An 18,005-nucleotide genomic window follows, 5' to 3' on the forward strand; every position below is an offset into this window, starting at 1 on the left:
AGTTATGTTTGGCCCCGCCTCTTTTTGTGCTCTTTCTTCAGGTCGTCATGGCGGCAGACACCAGCGACGTTGATGATTATTCTCTCTATGCAAACCTGAACGATGACCAACTGCTGCAGCTCGCCATCGAGCGCAGTCTGAGTGACACGTGTCAAGGCAACGGCAACACAACCAGCAACACAACCAGGAACACAACCAGCAATACAACCAGCAGCAGCGATGCATCCAGTTCCCATGATCCTCCAGTCCAGGCCACGGTTTCCTACAGTTCTCCAAACCCTCCGAGTGCAAAACCACCAGATATGTGTGTCTCTTTCTCTCTCTCACACACACACACACACACACACACACACACACACAGTTTTGTGCGTGTCTGTAGTTGTGTAGTGGTGCGCTCTGATTGGCTGTTGTCTCTGTGATGTTGTGATGTTGTGTAGTCGTGTAGTTGTGTAGTTGTGTAGTGGTGCGCTCTGATTGGCTGTTGTCTCTGTGATGTTGTGATGTTGTGTAGTCGTGTAGTTGTGTAGTTGTGTAGTGGTGCGCTCTGATTGGCTGTCATCTCTGTGATTGACAGGGAAACCTTTAAAGGCACAGTCGGCTTCTTCATGTCTGGCTCTGGGAAGAAAATGATGTCGTATCGACGAGAAGACGGAACTTTGGTTTATGTGACGGCAGCAACTGAAGAGTGAGTTCTGTTTAATCACAGGACATATGAGGACAGACGAGGACATATGAGGACATATGAGGACAGACGAGGACATATGAGGACAGACGAGGACATATGAGGACAGACGAGGACATATGAGGACAGACCAGGACATATGAGGACAGACGAGGACATATGAGGACATACCAGGACATATGAGGACAGACGAGGACATATGAGGACAGACGAGGACATATGAGGACAGACGAGGACATATGAGGACAGACGAGGACATATGAGGACAGACGAGGACATATGAGGACAGACGAGGACATATGAGGACAGACCAGGACATATGAGGACAGACGAGGACATATGAGGACAGACCAGGACAGACGAGGACATATGAGGACAGACCAGGACATATGAGGACAGACGAGGACATATGAGGACATACCAGGACATATGAGGACATACGAGGACATATGAGGACAGACGAGGACATATGAGGACAGACGAGGACATATGAGGACAGACGAGGACATATGAGGACAGACGAGGACATATGAGGACAGACGAGGACATATGAGGACAGACCAGGACATATGAGGACAGACGAGGACATATGAGGACAGACGAGGACATATGAGGACATACCAGGACATATGAGGACATACGAGGACATATGAGGACATACCAGGACATATGAGGACATACGAGGACATATGAGGACAGACGAGGACATATGAGGACAGACCAGGACATATGAGGACAGACGAGGACATATGAGGACATATGAGGACAGACGAGGACCTACGAGGACATATGAGGACAGATGTGTTGTCCCTGCAGGGAGGAGGAGCCTCTGTTCAAAGCGATCCGTGTTGGAGACGTAAACAAAGTCAAGTCCCTGGCGATGAGTTCAGGAGCAAACCTGATGCTGCCCAATAAACCGGGCTGGCTCGCCATCCACCAGGCGGCGTGGTACGGACAACACAACTGTCTGAGTGTCCTTCTGTCAGGTACACAACTGTCCACACAACTGTCTGAGTGTCCTTGTGTCAGCTACACAACAGTGTAACACAGTGTGTCCTTGTGTCAGCTACACAACAGTGTAACACAGTGTGTCCTTGTGTCAGCTACACAACAGTGTAACACAGTGTGTCCTTGTGTCAGCTACACAACAGTGTAACACAGTGTTGTGTGTCCTCTCAGCTCAGCCCGGGTCAGTGAACAAACGTACGGACAGAGGTGAGTCTGCGTTGTTGGTCGCCGTCGGCAAAGCGGAGCTACGATGTGTTCAAGTGCTGCTGGGAAATGGAGCTGATCCTGACATCGCAAACTATGACAAAGAGACTCCGCTGTTTAAAGGTAACACAACATCACACATGTTCAATCAATCAATCAATCAATCAATCAATCAATGAGGATTTACCTTTGAAAAGAGTAAAAACTTGTTCTTAAAGTTTCCACTGAATGGAACGCATTCATCATAGAACCAGAAGAACCAGCCTGTTCCATTCTTTGACTCCCACAGTCAAATGGTACAGTCAGGGGGCGGAGCTAGTTCTACATCAGTCAGCTGCAGTTGTTTGGTTGTTGCTGATGTTTGGTTGTTGTTGGTTGTTGTTGCTGATGTTTGGTTGTTGTTGATGTTCAGTTGTTGTTGGTTGTTGTTGCTGATGTTTGGTTGTTGTTGATGTTCAGTTGTTGTTGGTTGTTGTTGCTGATGTTTGGTTGTTGTTGATGTTCAGTTGTTGTTGGTTGTTGTTGCTGATGTTTGGTTGTTGTTGATGTTCAGTTGTTGTTGGTTGTTGTTTGGTTGTTGTTGATGTTCGGTTGTTGTTGGTTGTTGTTGCTGATGTTTGGTTGTTGTTGATGTTCGGTTGTTGTTGGTTGTTGTTTGGTTGTTGTTGATGTTCGGTTGTTGTTGGTTGTTGTTGCTGATTGGTTGTTGTTGATGTTCAGTTGTTGTTGGTTGTTGTTGCTGATGTTTGGTTGTTGTTGATGTTCAGTTGTTGTTGGTTGTTGTTGCTGATGTTTGGTTGTTGCTAATGTTCGGTTGTTGCTAATGTTCAGTTGTTGGTTGTTGTTGCAGCGTGTGAGAAGAACAGCGCTGCGATCGTGGCCACGTTGCTGAATCACGGTGCAGCGGTGAACGCTCGCTGTATTCAGGGATGGACTTCACTGCAACAAGCGGTGGTTTTAAACAACGTGGAGATCTGTGAGATGCTTTTAAAAGCTGGAGCCAAACACAACATCGCCAACGTCTATGGAATCTCACCCATATTCACTGCAGCTCAGACCGGACAGATCGCAGCGCTACGTTTCCTCCTGAAACACGGTAAACTCACGGAATATCGTCTTTATGGCTTTGTTCGACACTCTTTCACTGTCTGCTCTTGTTGTACGTGAGTCAATCTAACTCTAACTCTAACTCTAACTTTAACTCTAACTTTAACTCTAACTTTAACTCTAACTCTAACTCTAACTTTAACTCTAACTTTAACTCTAACTCTAACTTTAACTCTAACTCTAACTCTAACTTTAACTCTAACTTTAACTCTAACTCTAACTTTAACTCTAACTCTAACTCTAACTCTAACTCTAACTTTAACTCTAACTCTAACTTTAACTCTAACTCTAACTCTAACTTTAACTCTAACTCTAACTCTAACTCTAACTTTAACTCTAACTTTAACTCTAACTCTAACTCTAACTTTAACTCTAACTCTAACTCTAACTCTAACTCTAACTTTAACTCTAACTTTAACTCTAACTCTAACTCTAACTCTAACTCTAACTCTAACTTTAACTCTAACTTTAACTTTAACTCTAACTCTAACTCTAACTTTAACTCTAACTTTAACTCTAACTTTAACTCTAACTCTAACTTTAACTTTAACTTTAACTTTAACTTTAACTCTAACTCTAACTTTAACTCTAACTCTAACTTTAACTTTAACTTTAACTCTAACTCTAACTTTAACTCTAACTCTAACTCTAACTCTAACTCTAACTGCTGATGTCTGACAATCAGAAAAATAAGACTCTTGTAAAAAGAAAACGTTTTCAACAACAGCGATCATTAATTTCAGAGTTGTGGTTCAGTGATGAGCTTTTTAAATGTCCACCACACTCCTGACCTTTGACCCCTGGACTGTTGTCTGCAGGTGCAGACATCAACAGTCAGGCTGCAGATGGCGCTACTGCTCTGTACGAAGCTGCTAAAAACAAACACCAAGAAACCGTGGAGCTCCTCCTGTCACAAAACGCAGATGCCAACAAACCTGGAAAGACCGGACTTTTACCTCTTCACATCGCCGCCCAAACAGGAAGTGACACGTAGGCATGAGTGATGATATTTACCGTATTTATATTACTTGTTGAACTATGAGCCTGTTGAACCTGATCGAGCTGATATGTTCTAAACTCTGTGATGACTCTTTCCTCCAGTATTGTGTCCATGTTAATCCCAGTAACCAGTAAAACCCGGGTCTGGCGGAGCGGCATCAGTCCGCTCCACGTAGCAGCCGAGCGTAACCGCGACGACGTGTTGGAGGCTCTGATCGACGCGGGCTTCGACGTGAACGCTCAGCTGTCTGAGGAACGCTCCAGACTGTACGAGGACCGCCGCAGCACAGCGCTCTATTTCTCCGTCATAAACAACAACGTGGAGGCTGTGGAGATGCTGCTAGCTGCTGGTGCCGACCCAAACCTGGACCTGTTCAAGCCCCTGATGGTGGCAGCGAGACAGGGCTGCGTCCAGACCGTCACCCTGCTGGTGGAGCATGGAGCTGACATCAACGCCTGCATCCCCACCCATCCCACCACCTTCCCCGCTGTCTTCATGTTCTCCATGAAGTACCTGCCCATGTTCAAGTACCTGCTGGACCACGGAGGCCACGCCCTCTCCTGCTTTGACTGTCTCTTTGGTCAACAACCTCATCCGCCAATCAAAGCCACCCGATCAGAGAGGGAACACCCACTCCATAGAGAAACCCAGCTGAGGAGGGGTGTCCAGGTGATCAACACTTCTATGATTGATTGATTAATTAATTGATTTATTGATTCATTGATTTATTTATTTATTGATTGATTGATTGATTTATTGATTACTAGTTCTGTGAGATGATCTCAGCCCCCAGCATCTGTCGATGGGCGGGGCCAATCATCGATGTCCTATTGGACTATGTGGGTTATGTGACACTGTGCTCCCGACTGTTGGAACACCTGGACAGTTACTCTGAGTGGAACTGTATCAAAGAGAAGGCCGGTGGGTTCTGATCATCAATAACGTAGATGTGTTGAGGTATAGATGTACAGATCTATAGATGTATAGATGTACAGATCTATAGATGTATAGATGTACAGATCTATAGATGTACAAATGTATAGATGTACAGATGTATAGATGTATAGATCTTTGGATCTATACATCTATAGATCTTTGGATCTATAGATGTCTAGATGCATAGATGTACAGATGTATAGCTCTTTAGATGTATAGATCTTTAGATGTACAGATGTATAGATGTATAGATGCATAGATCTCTAGATGTACAGATGTATAGAGATATAGATGTATAGATGTACAGGTGTACAGATGAAAAGATGTACAGATGTATAGATGTATAGATGTACAGATCTATAGATGTACAGATGTATAGAGATATAGATGTATGGAGATATAAATGTACAGATGTATAGATGTATAGATGTATAGATGTACAGATCTATAGATGTACAGATGTATAGAGATATAGATGTATAGATGTATGGAGATGTAGATGTACAGATGTACAGATCTATAGATGTACAGATGTATAGATCTTTAGATTTATAGATGTACAGATCTACAGATCTACAGATGTATAGATGCATAGCTCTATAGATGTATAGCTCTATAGATTTATAGATGTACAGATGTATAGATGCATAGCTCTATAGATCTATAGATGTACAGATGACTCATGTGTTTGTTTATGTCTCAGCTTCACCGCGCTCCCTCATGCAGCTCTGCAGACTGAACATTCTGAAGCTGGTTGGAAAAAAGCGCGTGAACAAACTTCCGTTACCTGGAAGTTTGATCCGTTTCCTGCATCACAAAGAGGGCGTGGTCGATGACTGAGTGACAGTGTCAGTGTGTGGGAGGAGCCACGTTTGTGAGAGGATTATGGGAACGCTGTCCTGCATGAACACATGAAGACATGCTGTTTACAACAAATACATCAAAGCCTAAACAGCCTCCTGTTTTATTTTGAAATTGATCTGTATTTTGATTTCTGATCATATAAAAGTAGATTTATAACAATTATTTTATATTTCAATAAAATCCTCAACCTGACAAATGTAACAGTGTGACTTTTTTTCTGATCACAGGAAACACTTTGTGACGACTGCTTTACAGACCTTATCATTCATTTAATTTAATTTAACACACATTATTATGTATTTCACGTACATTAATACACACATTATTATGTATTTCACGTACAATAATACACACATTATTATGTATTTCACGTACATTAATACACACATTATTATGTATTTCACGTACATTAATACACACATTATTATGTATTTCACGTACATTAATACTCACATTATTATGTATTTCACGTACATTAATACACACATTATTATGTATTTCACGTACATTAATACACACATTATTATGTATTTCACGTACAATAATACTCACATTATTATGTATTTCACGTACAATAATACTCACATTATTATGTATTTCACGTACAATAATACGCACATTATTATGTATTTCACGTACAATAATACTCACATTATTATGTATTTCACGTACATTAATACACACATTATTATGTATTTCACGTACATTAATACACACATTATTATGTATTTCACGTACATAAAAATGCACATTATTATGTATTTCACGTACATTAATACTCACATTATTATGTATTTCACGTACATTAATACGCACATTATTATGTATTTCACGTACAATAATACGCACATTATTATGTATTTCACGTACAATAATACTCACATTATTATGTATTTCACGTACAATAAAACGCACATTATTATGTATTTCACGTACAATAATACGCACATTGTTATGTATTTCGCGTACATTATTATGTACATTGTTGTGGCAGATAGAAGTTACTGTGGTGGAAAATGAATGTGCAGCCTTGTGTAATGCAGATATAAACTTTAAGTAGAAATCGAAGAAATAGAAAGTAAACGCCTACAATGACCTATGACCTATGACCTTTGACCTGTGTGAGTAAAAATGATATGAAATGTGATGTGAATGAACTCAGCTTTGATGCTGTACAGTTCTTCACACAGGCCACGTGCGCCCTCATGTGGCCACAGTGTAGTATTGTTATTATTCCTCACTGACTCAGCTGTCATGGCTCAGGTCACGTGATCACGATTCTGTTAGAAAAACATAAAGATTAACGTTTTTTTTATTGATTAACATGGTTATTTTTAAAATATTATTATTTTATTTATTTACTCCATTTCGTCGTTTAGGTAAATAAAAAAACGCAACGCAAATAGTGACATCATCTGTGAGTGTCACATGACAATACCGGAAGAGAAGAGCCACACTTCCGGAATCCGCCGGGATCCAGTGGTGGTTAATAAAGGAGTTTACGGCACATTTTAATGTGAAAGAATCAACGTGAAGGAAGGTGAGAACCACGAGGACTCAATCATCTGCTAACACATGGCTAACAGGCTGCTAACTAACTACCTAACTAACAGGCTGCTAACTAACTACCTAACTAACAGGATGCTAACTAACTACCTAACTAACAGGATGCTAACTAACTACCTAACTAACAGGATGCTAACTAACTAACTAACTAGCAGGCGACTCATGGTGTTAGTTTATTATTGATTATGTCAGGTGGTTTGTTGATTATCAAGTGGTGTATTGATGATTATCAGGTGGTTTATTGATTATCAGGTGGTTTATTGATTATCAGGTGGTTTATTGATTATCAAGTGGTTTATTGATTATCAGGTGGTTTATTGATTATCAGGTGGTTTAGTGATTATCAGGTGGTTTAGTGATTATGTCAGGTTTATTGATTATTGATCATTGTTTTTTTCTGTCAGTATGGAGGATGATGAACTTCCGTCAGAGGATGGGATGGTTGGGTCTGGCCCTGTACCTGCTGCTCAGCATCATGGCCGTCTACTACATCTTTGACGTGTTCACCTTCAGTCTGGAACGTGTACAGAGAGGCGGGATCGAGCTGTCGGCTCCGCCTCCCGGCACCACCTGGTCTCACCTGCCGTCACTTCCTGTGTGGATGTGGGCGTCGATCTTCCTGCTACCGTACCTGCAGCTCTTCCTCTTCCTGTTCTCCTGCACGAGGGCCGACCCCCACGCCGTGGGTTACTGCATACTTCCTGTCTGCATCACTCTGCTGTGTAGTCGCCGCCACGCCGTCCAGACGCCGACCAATCACAGAGCAGGCTCAGTGATCGACACATAGAATTGAACCGTTTGTGTTTATGATGTCACTTCCTGTGCCTTTTGAACAATGACCTTCTGCTCAGCGCTGCCCTCAGTCTGGACTCTCAGGAACTACAGTTGTACACTGTGATGTGATCGGTTAAAATATGTTAACATTAACTAGTTACCTGATGCGTCTGTGCTGTTGCTATGACAACCACAGCTTCATGGAAGCTGCTGGCCAATCAGAGAGCAAAGACATGTCACATGACATGTGATGGTCGCCATGACAACTTTAACTTTGTTAAAAACCTTAATAAAAGTTTCAACTTTTTTTTAGTGACAAAGGTTTTTGATGTTCTTTCTCTTTTCTAATCTGTCCTCTCTTTTCTAATCTGTCGTCTACCCGCTCTAATCTGTCCTCTCTCTTCTCTAATCTGTCCTCTATATGCTCTAATCTGTCCTCTCTCTTCTCTAATCTGTCCTCTCTCTGCTCTAATCTGTCCTCTCTTCTCTATTCTGTCCTCTATCTGCTCTAATCTGTCCTCTATCTGCTCTAATCTGTCCTCTCTCTTCTCTAATCTGTCCTCTATCTGCTCTAATCTGTCCTCTTCTCTAATCTGTCCTCTCCTCTAATCTGTCCCCTCTAATCTGTGCGTCCTTGTATTCCCACGTCTAAAAACAGACTGATGGTCAGTGAAGAAGAAAACGTCTTTATTTGATATTTATTTGATATCAGTGATGTCACAGATCAGCTGACTCAGCTCTCAGTCTTTTCACTGGAGGACGATGACGTAATGACTCCTCCTCTTCATCACTGTCCTCCTCCTCTTCATCACCTGCAGCAGGTAAATGATGATGAGTTCATATTCACCATTTCATTTGATTAAGTAAACAAACTAAATCTAAACATTAAAGTCACGAGCGTCCGCCAACAAGACGTCATCACAGATTAGAGATTAGATTACAGATAAAACACGTCACGTGTTTAGTCTCGAGCTCGTGGACATGTCTCACCTACGTCACAGTGTCTCGTGTCTTTTTCTTTGTCCACGAGCTGAGTGAGAAGCTGTGAGACGTTCACGTTCAGCTCGTTAATTCCACACTTGAGAGAAGCGAGTGTGTTTTCAAGTTGAACGCTGATTTTCTGTCTCTGTCCGTCTTTCTGCCGCAGCTCTGCTCGCAGAGACACGTCCGCCATGTTTGCTGACGTCATCACGCTGTTGCATTCACGTACCTCCTGTAAAAGTAAAACTGTGGTCAATGTAAAACCGTGAATCCATCACGAAGAATGAGGTTAATTGTTGAACAGAAGTTATGATGCTGGTTGATGAGTTATCACTGAAACCTCGAGTTAAACTCATTCTGCGTCGTTCTTTCTATTTTGATTTAATAAAACGTCTTTATTTAAATATGCCTGGCAAAGCGGACGTACATTGATGACGTAATTTGCGTCTATTGTGGGAAACGGAGTTGTTTTTGGAGCGTTTAAAACGTTAGACTGACGTGTTGATGTTTGTTCAAATAAACACCGTCAACGTGTCAAATTTCTTATTTTTATTACGTATATTATATTATTATTATTATTTCAGTTTTTTTATATGAAACATGGGTGTGTGTCTTTTATAGTAATTAAAATGAAAGACGTTAAAGGAAAAAAGGACGTGAACCGGAAGTTCTTTGTTTTAGTTTTGTATGAACCGGAAGTAATGATCGGCTAACGGCATTTTGAAGTTTGACAAAGCTCAAAATCGAAGAGCATCAAACACAACGGATTGTTCGATATAATCGATATATTCGATATTTTAAAGTCTTACTGTGATTTCAGTTCAACCGTTTTCACGTGTTCGCTTCATACTTCCGGTATTTTCCCGGTGGACTCGGTGAGTTTATTAATTCTAAGATAACAGCGTTAGCATTAGCACGGAGCAGAACCGAACTGATCGATAACCTCAACACATGCACGCACGCACGCACACAATGTGTGTTTATGTGTTTATGTGTGCTCGTGTGTTGTTGTTGTTGTTGTAGTAGTAAACGTGTGTGAGGAGCAGACAGTGTGATGATGTTGTTGTTGTGTTGTAGTAAACATGTGTGAGGAGCAGACAGTGTGTTGATGTTGTTGTTGTTGTGTTGTTGCAGTAAACATGTGTGAGGAGCAGACAGTGTGTTGATGTTGTTGTTGTGTTGTAGTAAACATGTGTGAGGAGCAGACAGTGTGTTGATGTTGTTGTTGTTGTGTTGTGTTGTTGTTGCAGTAAACATGTGTGAGGAGCAGACAGTGTGTTGATGTTGTTGTGTTGCTGCCATGTGTGAGGAGCAGACAGTGTGTTGATGTTGTTGTTGTGTTGCAGTAAACATGTGTGAGGAGCAGAAAGTGTGTTGATGATGTTGTTGTTGTGTTGCTGCCATGTGTGAGGAGCAGACAGTGTGTTGATGTTGTTGTTGTGTTGCAGTAAACATGTGTGAGGAGCAGACAGTGTGTTGATGTTGTTGTTGTGTTGCAGTAAACATGTGTGAGGAGCAGACAGTGTGTTGATGTTGTTGTTGTGTTGCAGTAAACATGTGTGAGGAGCAGACAGTGTGATGATGTTGTTGTTGCAGTAAATGTGTGAGGAGCAGACAGTGTGTTGATGTTGTTGTTGTGTTGCAGTAAACATGTGGGCGAGGAGCAGACAGTGTGTTGATGATGTTGTTGTAGTTGTTGTGTTGCAGTAAACATGTGGGCGAGGAGCAGACAGTGTGTTGATGATGTTGTTGTAGTAGTAAACATGTGTGAGGAGCAGACAGTGTGTTGATGTTGTTGTGTTGCAGTAAACATGTGTGAGGAGCAGACAGTGTGTTGATGTTGTTGTGTTGTTGTTGCAGCAGTAGTAAACATGTGTGAGGAGCAGACAGTGTGTTGATGTTGTTGTTGTGTTGTTGTTGTTGTTGCAGCAGTAGTAAACGTGTGAGGAGCAGACAGTGTGTTGATGTTGTTGTTGTTGCAGCAGTAGTAAACGTGTGAGGAGCAGACAGTGTGTTGATGTTGTTGTTGTTGTGTTGCAGTAAACATGTGTGAGGAGCAGACAGTGTGTATATGTTGTTGTTGTGTTGCAGTAAACATGTGTGAGGAGCAGACAGTGTGTTGTTGTTGTTGATGTTGTTGTTGTGTTGCACTAAACATGTGTGAGGAGCAGACAGTGTGTTGTTGTTGTGTTGTTGTTGTGTTGCAGTAAACATGTGTGAGGAGCAGACAGTGTGTTGCAGTAAACATGTGTGAGGAGCAGACAGTGTGTTGTTGTTGTTGTTGTTGTTGTTGTTGTTGTGTTGCAGTAAACATGTGTGAGGAGCAGACAGTGTGAGGAGCAGACAGTGTGTTGTTGTTGTTGTTGTTGTTGTTGTGTTGCAGTAAACATGTGTGAGGAGCAGACAGTGTGTTGTTGTTGTTGTGTTGCAGTAAACATGTGTGAGGAGCAGACAGTGTGTTGTTGTTGATGTTGTTGTTGTGTTGCAGTAAACATGTGTGAGGAGCAGACAGTGTGTTGTTGTTGATGTTGTTGTTGTTGTGTTGCAGTAAACATGTGTGAGGAGCAGACAGTGTGTTGATGTTGTTGTTGTGTTGCAGTAAACATGTGTGAGGGGCAGACAGTGTGTTGATGTTGTTGTTGTTGAGTTGCAGTAAACGTGTGAGGAGCAGACAGTGTGTTGTTGTTGATGTGTTGCAGTAAACATGTGTGAGGAGCAGACAGTGTGTTGATGTTGTTGTTGTTGTGTTGCAGTAAACATGTGTGAGGAGCAGACAGTGTGTTGATGTTGTTGTTGTTGAGTTGCAGTAAACGTGTGAGGAGCAGACAGTGTGTTGTTGTTGTTGAGTTGCAGTAAACGTGTGAGGAGCAGACAGTGTGTTGTTGTTGTTGTTGAGTTGCAGTAAACGTGTGAGGAGCAGACAGTGTGTTGTTGTTGATGTGTTGCAGTAAACATGTGTGAGGAGCAGACAGTGTGTTGATGTTGTTGTTGTTGTGTTGCAGTAAACATGTGTGAGGAGCAGACAGTGTGTTGACAACAACATCAACAACAACACACTGTGTGAGGAGCAGACAGTGTGTTGTTGTTGATGATGATGTTGTGTTGCAGTAAACATGTGTGAGGGGCAGACAGTGTTTTGTTGATGTTGTTGTTGTTGAGTTGCAGTAAACGTGTGAGGAGCAGACAGTGTGTTGTTGTTGATGTTGTTGTTGTTGTGTTGCAGTAAACATGTGTGAGGAGCAGACTGTGTGTTGTTGTTGATGATGATGTTGTGTTGCAGTAAACATGTGTGAGGAGCAGACAGTGTTTTGTTGTTGTTGTTGATGATGATGATGATGTTGTTGTTGTTGTTGTGTTGCAGTAAACATGTGTGAGGAGCAGACAGTGTGTTGTTGATGTTGTTGTTGTTGTGTTGCAGTAAACATGTGTGAGGAGCAGACAGTGTGTTGATGATGTTGTTGTTGTTGTGTTGCAGTAGACATGTGTGAGGAGCAGACAGTGTGTTGTTGATGTTGTTGTTGTTGTGTTGCAGTAAACATGTGTGAGGAGCAGACAGTGTGTTGATGTTGTTGTTGTTGTTGTGTTGCAGTAAACATGTGTGAGGAGCAGACAGTGTGTTGATGTTGTTGTTATTGTTGTTGTGTTGCAGTAAACATGTGTGAGGAGCAGACAGTGTGTTGATGTTGTTGTTGTTGTTGTGTTGCAGTAAACATGTGTGAGGAGCAGACAGTGTGTTGATGTTGTTGTTATTGTTGTTGTGTTGCAGTAAACATGTGTGAGGAGCAGACAGTGTGTTGATGTTGTTGTTATTGTTGTTGTGTTGCAGTAAACATGTGTGAGGAGCAGACAGTGTGTTGATGTTGTTGTTATTGTTGTTGTGTTGCAGTAAACATGTGTGAGGAGCAGACAGTGTCTCTGGTGGACGTCCTGGAGGAAGATGAAGAGCTGGAGGAAGAAGCTTCAGCTGTTTTAGCAGGAAGTGACTCTGACCACTGTTCTTATCCTCAGGTAACATCTTCATCTTCATCTTCATCATCACTTTGATATGATTAATATCTCTGTACATGTTAGTAAACGTGTGTGTGTGTCTCTGTGTGTGTGTGTGTGTGTGTGTGTGTGTCTGTCTCTCTCTCTCTGTGTGTCTTTCTCTCTCTGTGTGTGTGTGTGTGTCTGTCTCTCTCTCTCTGTGTGTCTTTCTCTCTCTGTGTGTGTGTGTGTGTCTGTCTCTCTCTCTCTGTGTGTGTCTCTCTCTGTGTGTGTGTGTCTCTCTCTCTCTCTCTCTTACTCTGTGTGTCTCTCTCTCTCTCACTCTCTCTCTCTCTCTCTCTCTCTCTCTCCCTCTCTCTCTGTGTGTGTCTTTCTCTCTCTGTGTGTGTGTGTCTTTCTATCTCTGTGTGTGTGTCTCTCTGTGTGTGTGTGTCTCTCTCTGTGTCTCTCTCTCTCTCTCTCTCTCTCTCTCTCTCTCTGTGTGTGTGTGTCTCTCTCTCAGGGTTATGTGCAGCGTCAGGCTCTTTACTCCTGTAACACTTGTACACCAAAGGGAGCTGAAGCAGCAGGAGTTTGTTTAGCCTGTTCATACAAATGTCATGAAGGTCACGACCTCTTTGAACTCTACACCAAAAGGTCAGAGCACACACACACACACACATACACACACACACACACAGACAGACACACACACACACACACACACACACACACACACACACACACACACACACACACACACACACACACACACACAGACACACACACACACACATACACACACACACACACACACACACGCACAGTATTTTTATCATCAGTGTCTTTTATATTTTATTTATTTTCCCATAATTTCTCCTCTTCTTCTTCTTCTTTTTGCAGAAACTTTCGTTGCGACTGTGGAAACAGGAAGTTCACGGAGCTGCAGTGTAAACTTTACCCGGTGACTCAAACTAACTAACTCTAACTAACTAATGACAACTAGTCCAGGATTATTGAAATGAGCGATGACGCTGTATCTCATCTGCATATTCATGTCAGAGGAGGCGGAGCTAACAGAGTCACTTTGTATTTCAGGATAAAGACGACGTCAACATTCTGAATAAATACAGTCACAACTTCTCTGGCGTTTACTGCACCTGCAGACGACCTTACCCTGACCCCGACGACCAGGTGAGACGCAGCGCTCTCCCTCACTTGTCCACCAGGTGGAGCGTGTCTCTGTGCTGACCCTGTCTCTCTGATTGGTCGGTTGGTGTTCAGGTGGAGGACGAGATGATTCAGTGTGTGCTGTGTGAGGATTGGCTGCACGGCAGGGTGAGTCACCGACACGCTAACACTAGAGCTAACGCTACCTGACACAGGTAAGGTCAGATAGGTGGTGACCTGACACGTGACCGCCCTCTGCTGGTCACACCTGTGTTTGCAGCACCTGGGTCGTGATGTTCCAGAGAACACGGAATCTCAGGAGATGATCTGTGAGTCCTGCATGAACCAGAACCCGTTGCTCTGGACTTACGCCGATCACCTGACAGGTGAGTCGTGGCCCTGCAGCTGCTCTGTGATGCACTTCCTGTCTGAGACGTGATGTGTTTGTTTAATCCAGGTGTGGTGAAGGTGAAGGAGGCGGAGTCAGGAGGACGTTCAGACGCTGCTGCAGAAGAACAGGTCAGATGATTAGAGGGCGGCGTCTTAGAGCTCCTGCTTCATTTCTTTGGTGCCATGGCAACCATTTCTAATTATCTATAAACGAGCAGGTCGATGATGTCATCGAGCCCAGCAGTAAGCGCAGCCGAGAGGAGGCGGAGCCTATCTGCAGACTACAGGAACTGCAGGCTGTCGGTCAGAAGAGAGAGAGGTCGGGCGCCGTCTTCTGGCCGCCAGCGTGGCGTTCTAAGCTCTGCGCCTGTAACACCTGCAAGGTAACCCTGACCCCTCCCCCAAAGGTCACAGAGGTCACAGAGGTCACAGAGGTCACACCTGTCTCACGTGTCTCACAGGAGCGTCTCTCTGACGCTAAACTCTCCTTCCTGTTGGACGAGTCGGACACCGTCCTCGCCTACGAGAGAAAAGGACAGAACAACGAGCAGAAACAACAAGGTCACGACCCTTTGATGTCAGCGCTGGATAATCTGAACAGAGTTCAGCAGCTGGAGATCATCCACGGTAACAAAGGTCAAAGGTTAAAAACAGCCTCACAGTTTGACCTCCAGTCCTGACCTAAGTATATTTCTTTATTTTCAGGATACAACGACATGAAATCTGAACTCAAGGACTTTCTGCAGAGATTTGCAGCTGAAGGAAAGGTCGGTGACCTTTGACCTCTGCCTCTTTATGCTGCCCTGACGTGCCGTCACTCATGTCTTTTTTGTGATAGGTCGTGACCCCTGATGACATCCGTGACTTCTTTGAGCAGCAGCAGAGTCGTAAGAGGCGGAGAGTCGATGCTGCGCCGTTCTACTGACCTTTGACCTTTGACCTTTGACATTCATCCACCTGGATCAGCTGTTTTAACCTTTGTTCTTCTTTGTTTATTCACCATAAAGAATTAAAGTCACGAGTCGACTCCTTTTATTGAAACATCAGAGAAACTATCAACAGACACTAGGGGGCAGTGGAGCTGCAGCATCTGCCTCCATGTAACATGTAACATGTAAACCAATGCATTACCCATAATGCTTTGCCAAAAATTCTAAGGAAAGAAAACAGTGTGGCCGTTTCTCAATATCTGTACTTGTACTTACTTGTGCTTACTTGTGCGTACTTGTACTTACTTGTGCGTACTTGTACTCCCGTACTTTTGAAAACGTCATCAGCCTCAGTCCAAGTTCTGTTCTGATTCTCAAGAACGCGAGCAGCGAGTACGGTTCTCATACCAGGAAGGTGTTCTGGCTCCGCCCATTTTACCAAGTATGCATCGGGTGGTGACTTTAGCGTACTTGGGAAAGCCATATATCCCAGAATGCATTTTAGTGGACCACAGCAGGATAAAATACTAATATAAACCTGAAATTTCAATTTGGGGGTTCACTAGAGGGCAGTTGAAGAATCCAGCAGCCACAAATCAGATTTGACCTTATGTGTAATGACACATGTGTCCACTGGAGGGCAGTGTCAAAGATTAATATTACATAAATTAAATATTTTCTGTATATTTTCAGACTTGTCCACTAGAGGGCAGTCTAAATAATTTAGTATCCATAAATCAGATTTGACCTCACATGTAATAACACCTGTTTCCACCAGAGGGCAGTCTGAAGAATACAGCAGCCATATATCAAATGTGACCCTCCTTGTAAAAACACATTGGTTCACCAGGAAGCTGTTCCATCATGTTCCAGCACAGTTAAAATACTGTAGCAGAACTGGATGAAACTCACCATGTTATGTCATGGTTTGCCCACAGGAGGGCAGTGTTCAATATTAATTATATATATCATATATTAATTATTTGCCATGCAATTCAATACTTGTCCACTAGTGGGCAATTTAAATACTTATAGATTGCAAGTTGTATTTCACCTTGAATGTAATGTCAAATTTAGCCACTAGAGGGCAGTTGAAATAATTTTGTATCCATAAATTAAATTGGAGCTTACATGTAATGACATGTTTGTCCACCAGAGGGCAGTCTGAAGAACCCAGCAGCCATAAATCAAATGTGACCCTCCTTGTAAAAACACATTGGTTCACCAGGAAGCTGTTCCACCATGTGAACCAATCCATTACCCATAATGCTTTGTGAAAACTTAAAATTGAAGAAAACAGTGTCTTTTGTCTAAAATAAATCACATTTTGACTGTGAAACATTTGACAAAAGATGGTAAAACAGTGTCAAAAAGTTTGTGATACATATATCTGTAATAATTCAAGTTTTATCATTTAATTCTTTACCAGCACCATAAGTGATTTAGATAAGACTTTAGTGGAGGTTAAATACTCCAGTGAATGTAGTTTAACACAGCTCAGTTTAAATACTATAGTAGCACTGGATGAAACTTATCATGATGTGTCATGGTTCGCCACAGGAGGGCAGTGTTCAATATTAATTATATATACATATATTATATATTTTTCATGCAATTCATTACTTGTCCACTAGTGGGCAATTTAAATACCTTCAGAATACAAGTTGTATTTTACCTTAAATGTGATGTCATATATAATCACTGGAGGGTAGTTGAAATAATGAAGTATCCATAAATTAAATTTGAGTTTGCATGTAATGACGTGTTTGTCCACTAGAGGGCAGTCTGAAGAATTTTGCAGCCATAAATCAGATTTGACATTACGTGTAATGACATCTTTGTCCACTAGAGGGTAGTCTGAAGTATTTAGCTGCCATAAATCAGATTTGACCTTACATGTAATGACACCTTTATCCACTAGAGGGCAGTCTGAAGAATCCAGCAGCCATAAATCAGATTTGACCTCACATTTAATAACACCTTTGTCCACCAGAGGGCAGTCTGAAGAATCCAGCAGCCAAAAGTCAAATTTGACCTTACATGTAATGACACCTTTGTCCACTAGAGTGCAGTCTGAAGAATTAAGCAGCCATAAATCAGATTTGACCTTACATGTAATAACACGTTTGTCCACCAGAGGGCAGGTGAAATAATTAAGTATCCATACATCAAATTTGCGCTTGCATGTAATGACACGTTACATATTTTTGTAATAATTCAAGTTTTATCATTTAATTCTTTACCAGCACCATAAGTGATAAGACTTTAGTGGATTCTTTACTCATTCTCCAGTGAATGTAGTTCAATGCAGCACAGTTTAAATACTGTAGCAGCACTGGATGAAACGCACCATGTTATGTCATAGTTTGCCCACAAGAGGGCAGTGTCAAAGATTAACCATTTGTGTGTTTATTGTAATTATTATAAT

General features: G+C 42.2%; 3 protein-coding genes and 1 long non-coding RNA gene across 4 annotated transcripts in view; 3 read left to right on the top strand and 1 right to left on the bottom strand.

Moving 5' to 3' along the window:
* Nucleotides 1–5,991, top strand: part of LOC310935322 (ankyrin repeat and SOCS box protein 2-like) — a 6,478-nt gene extending 487 nt beyond the window's left edge. The window contains exons 2-10 of the mRNA XM_083899192.1: nt 42–304; nt 575–685; nt 1,499–1,668; nt 1,862–2,017; nt 2,745–2,990; nt 3,820–3,991; nt 4,103–4,670; nt 4,769–4,922; nt 5,641–5,991. Of these exons, the coding sequence (XP_083755318.1) occupies nt 48–304; nt 575–685; nt 1,499–1,668; nt 1,862–2,017; nt 2,745–2,990; nt 3,820–3,991; nt 4,103–4,670; nt 4,769–4,922; nt 5,641–5,777 (1,971 nt within the window). The 5' untranslated portion in view covers nt 42–47 and the 3' untranslated portion in view covers nt 5,778–5,991. The remainder of the gene's footprint in view (nt 1–41; nt 305–574; nt 686–1,498; nt 1,669–1,861; nt 2,018–2,744; nt 2,991–3,819; nt 3,992–4,102; nt 4,671–4,768; nt 4,923–5,640) is intronic.
* Nucleotides 5,992–7,239: 1,248 nt separating this feature from the next.
* tmem251 (transmembrane protein 251) lies at nt 7,240–8,394 on the top strand. The gene is made up of 2 exons (XM_083899058.1): nt 7,240–7,341; nt 7,772–8,394. Exon 2 carries the CDS (start codon nt 7,780–7,782, stop codon nt 8,152–8,154), a length of 375 nt encoding a protein of 124 aa, XP_083755184.1. The 5' UTR covers nt 7,240–7,341; nt 7,772–7,779; the 3' UTR covers nt 8,155–8,394.
* Nucleotides 8,395–8,813: 419 nt separating this feature from the next.
* LOC310934613 lies at nt 8,814–9,320 on the bottom strand. Its single transcript, XR_014592963.1, has 2 exons — nt 9,132–9,320; nt 8,814–8,953 (listed from the first exon to the last, which is right to left on the bottom strand). It is a non-coding gene; the product is annotated as an uncharacterized lncRNA (long non-coding RNA).
* A 598-nt stretch (nt 9,321–9,918) lies between these two features.
* Nucleotides 9,919–15,640, top strand: ubr7 (ubiquitin protein ligase E3 component n-recognin 7). Its single transcript, XM_083898447.1, has 12 exons — nt 9,919–9,997; nt 13,009–13,130; nt 13,612–13,745; nt 13,992–14,052; nt 14,187–14,282; nt 14,373–14,426; nt 14,539–14,644; nt 14,716–14,777; nt 14,867–15,031; nt 15,110–15,275; nt 15,354–15,415; nt 15,487–15,640. The coding sequence occupies exons 2-12, from the start codon at nt 13,014–13,016 to the stop codon at nt 15,571–15,573; spliced, it is 1,110 nt and encodes a 369-aa protein (XP_083754573.1). The 5' UTR covers nt 9,919–9,997; nt 13,009–13,013; the 3' UTR covers nt 15,574–15,640.
* The last annotated feature ends 2,365 nt before the right edge of the window (nt 15,641–18,005 follow it).

The sequence above is a fragment of the Microchirus variegatus genome (assembly GCF_963457635.1).
Source record: "Microchirus variegatus genome assembly, chromosome: 12".
Classification (NCBI taxonomy): domain Eukaryota; kingdom Metazoa; phylum Chordata; class Actinopteri; order Pleuronectiformes; family Soleidae; genus Microchirus; species Microchirus variegatus.

Excerpts from the sequence above, each read along its gene's own strand:
- tmem251 (XM_083899058.1), top strand. The coding sequence starts at position 7,780 with ATGATGAACTTCCGTCAGAGGATGGGATGGTTGGGTCTGGCCCTGTAC.
- ubr7 (XM_083898447.1), top strand. The coding sequence starts at position 13,014 with ATGTGTGAGGAGCAGACAGTGTCTCTGGTGGACGTCCTGGAGGAAGAT. Across the intron at positions 14,645-14,715 it reads TTACGCCGATCACCTGACAG|GTGTGGTGAAGGTGAAGGAG; the intron begins GTGAGTCGTGGC and ends TGTTTAATCCAG. Across the intron at positions 14,778-14,866 it reads ACGCTGCTGCAGAAGAACAG|GTCGATGATGTCATCGAGCC; the intron begins GTCAGATGATTA and ends ATAAACGAGCAG.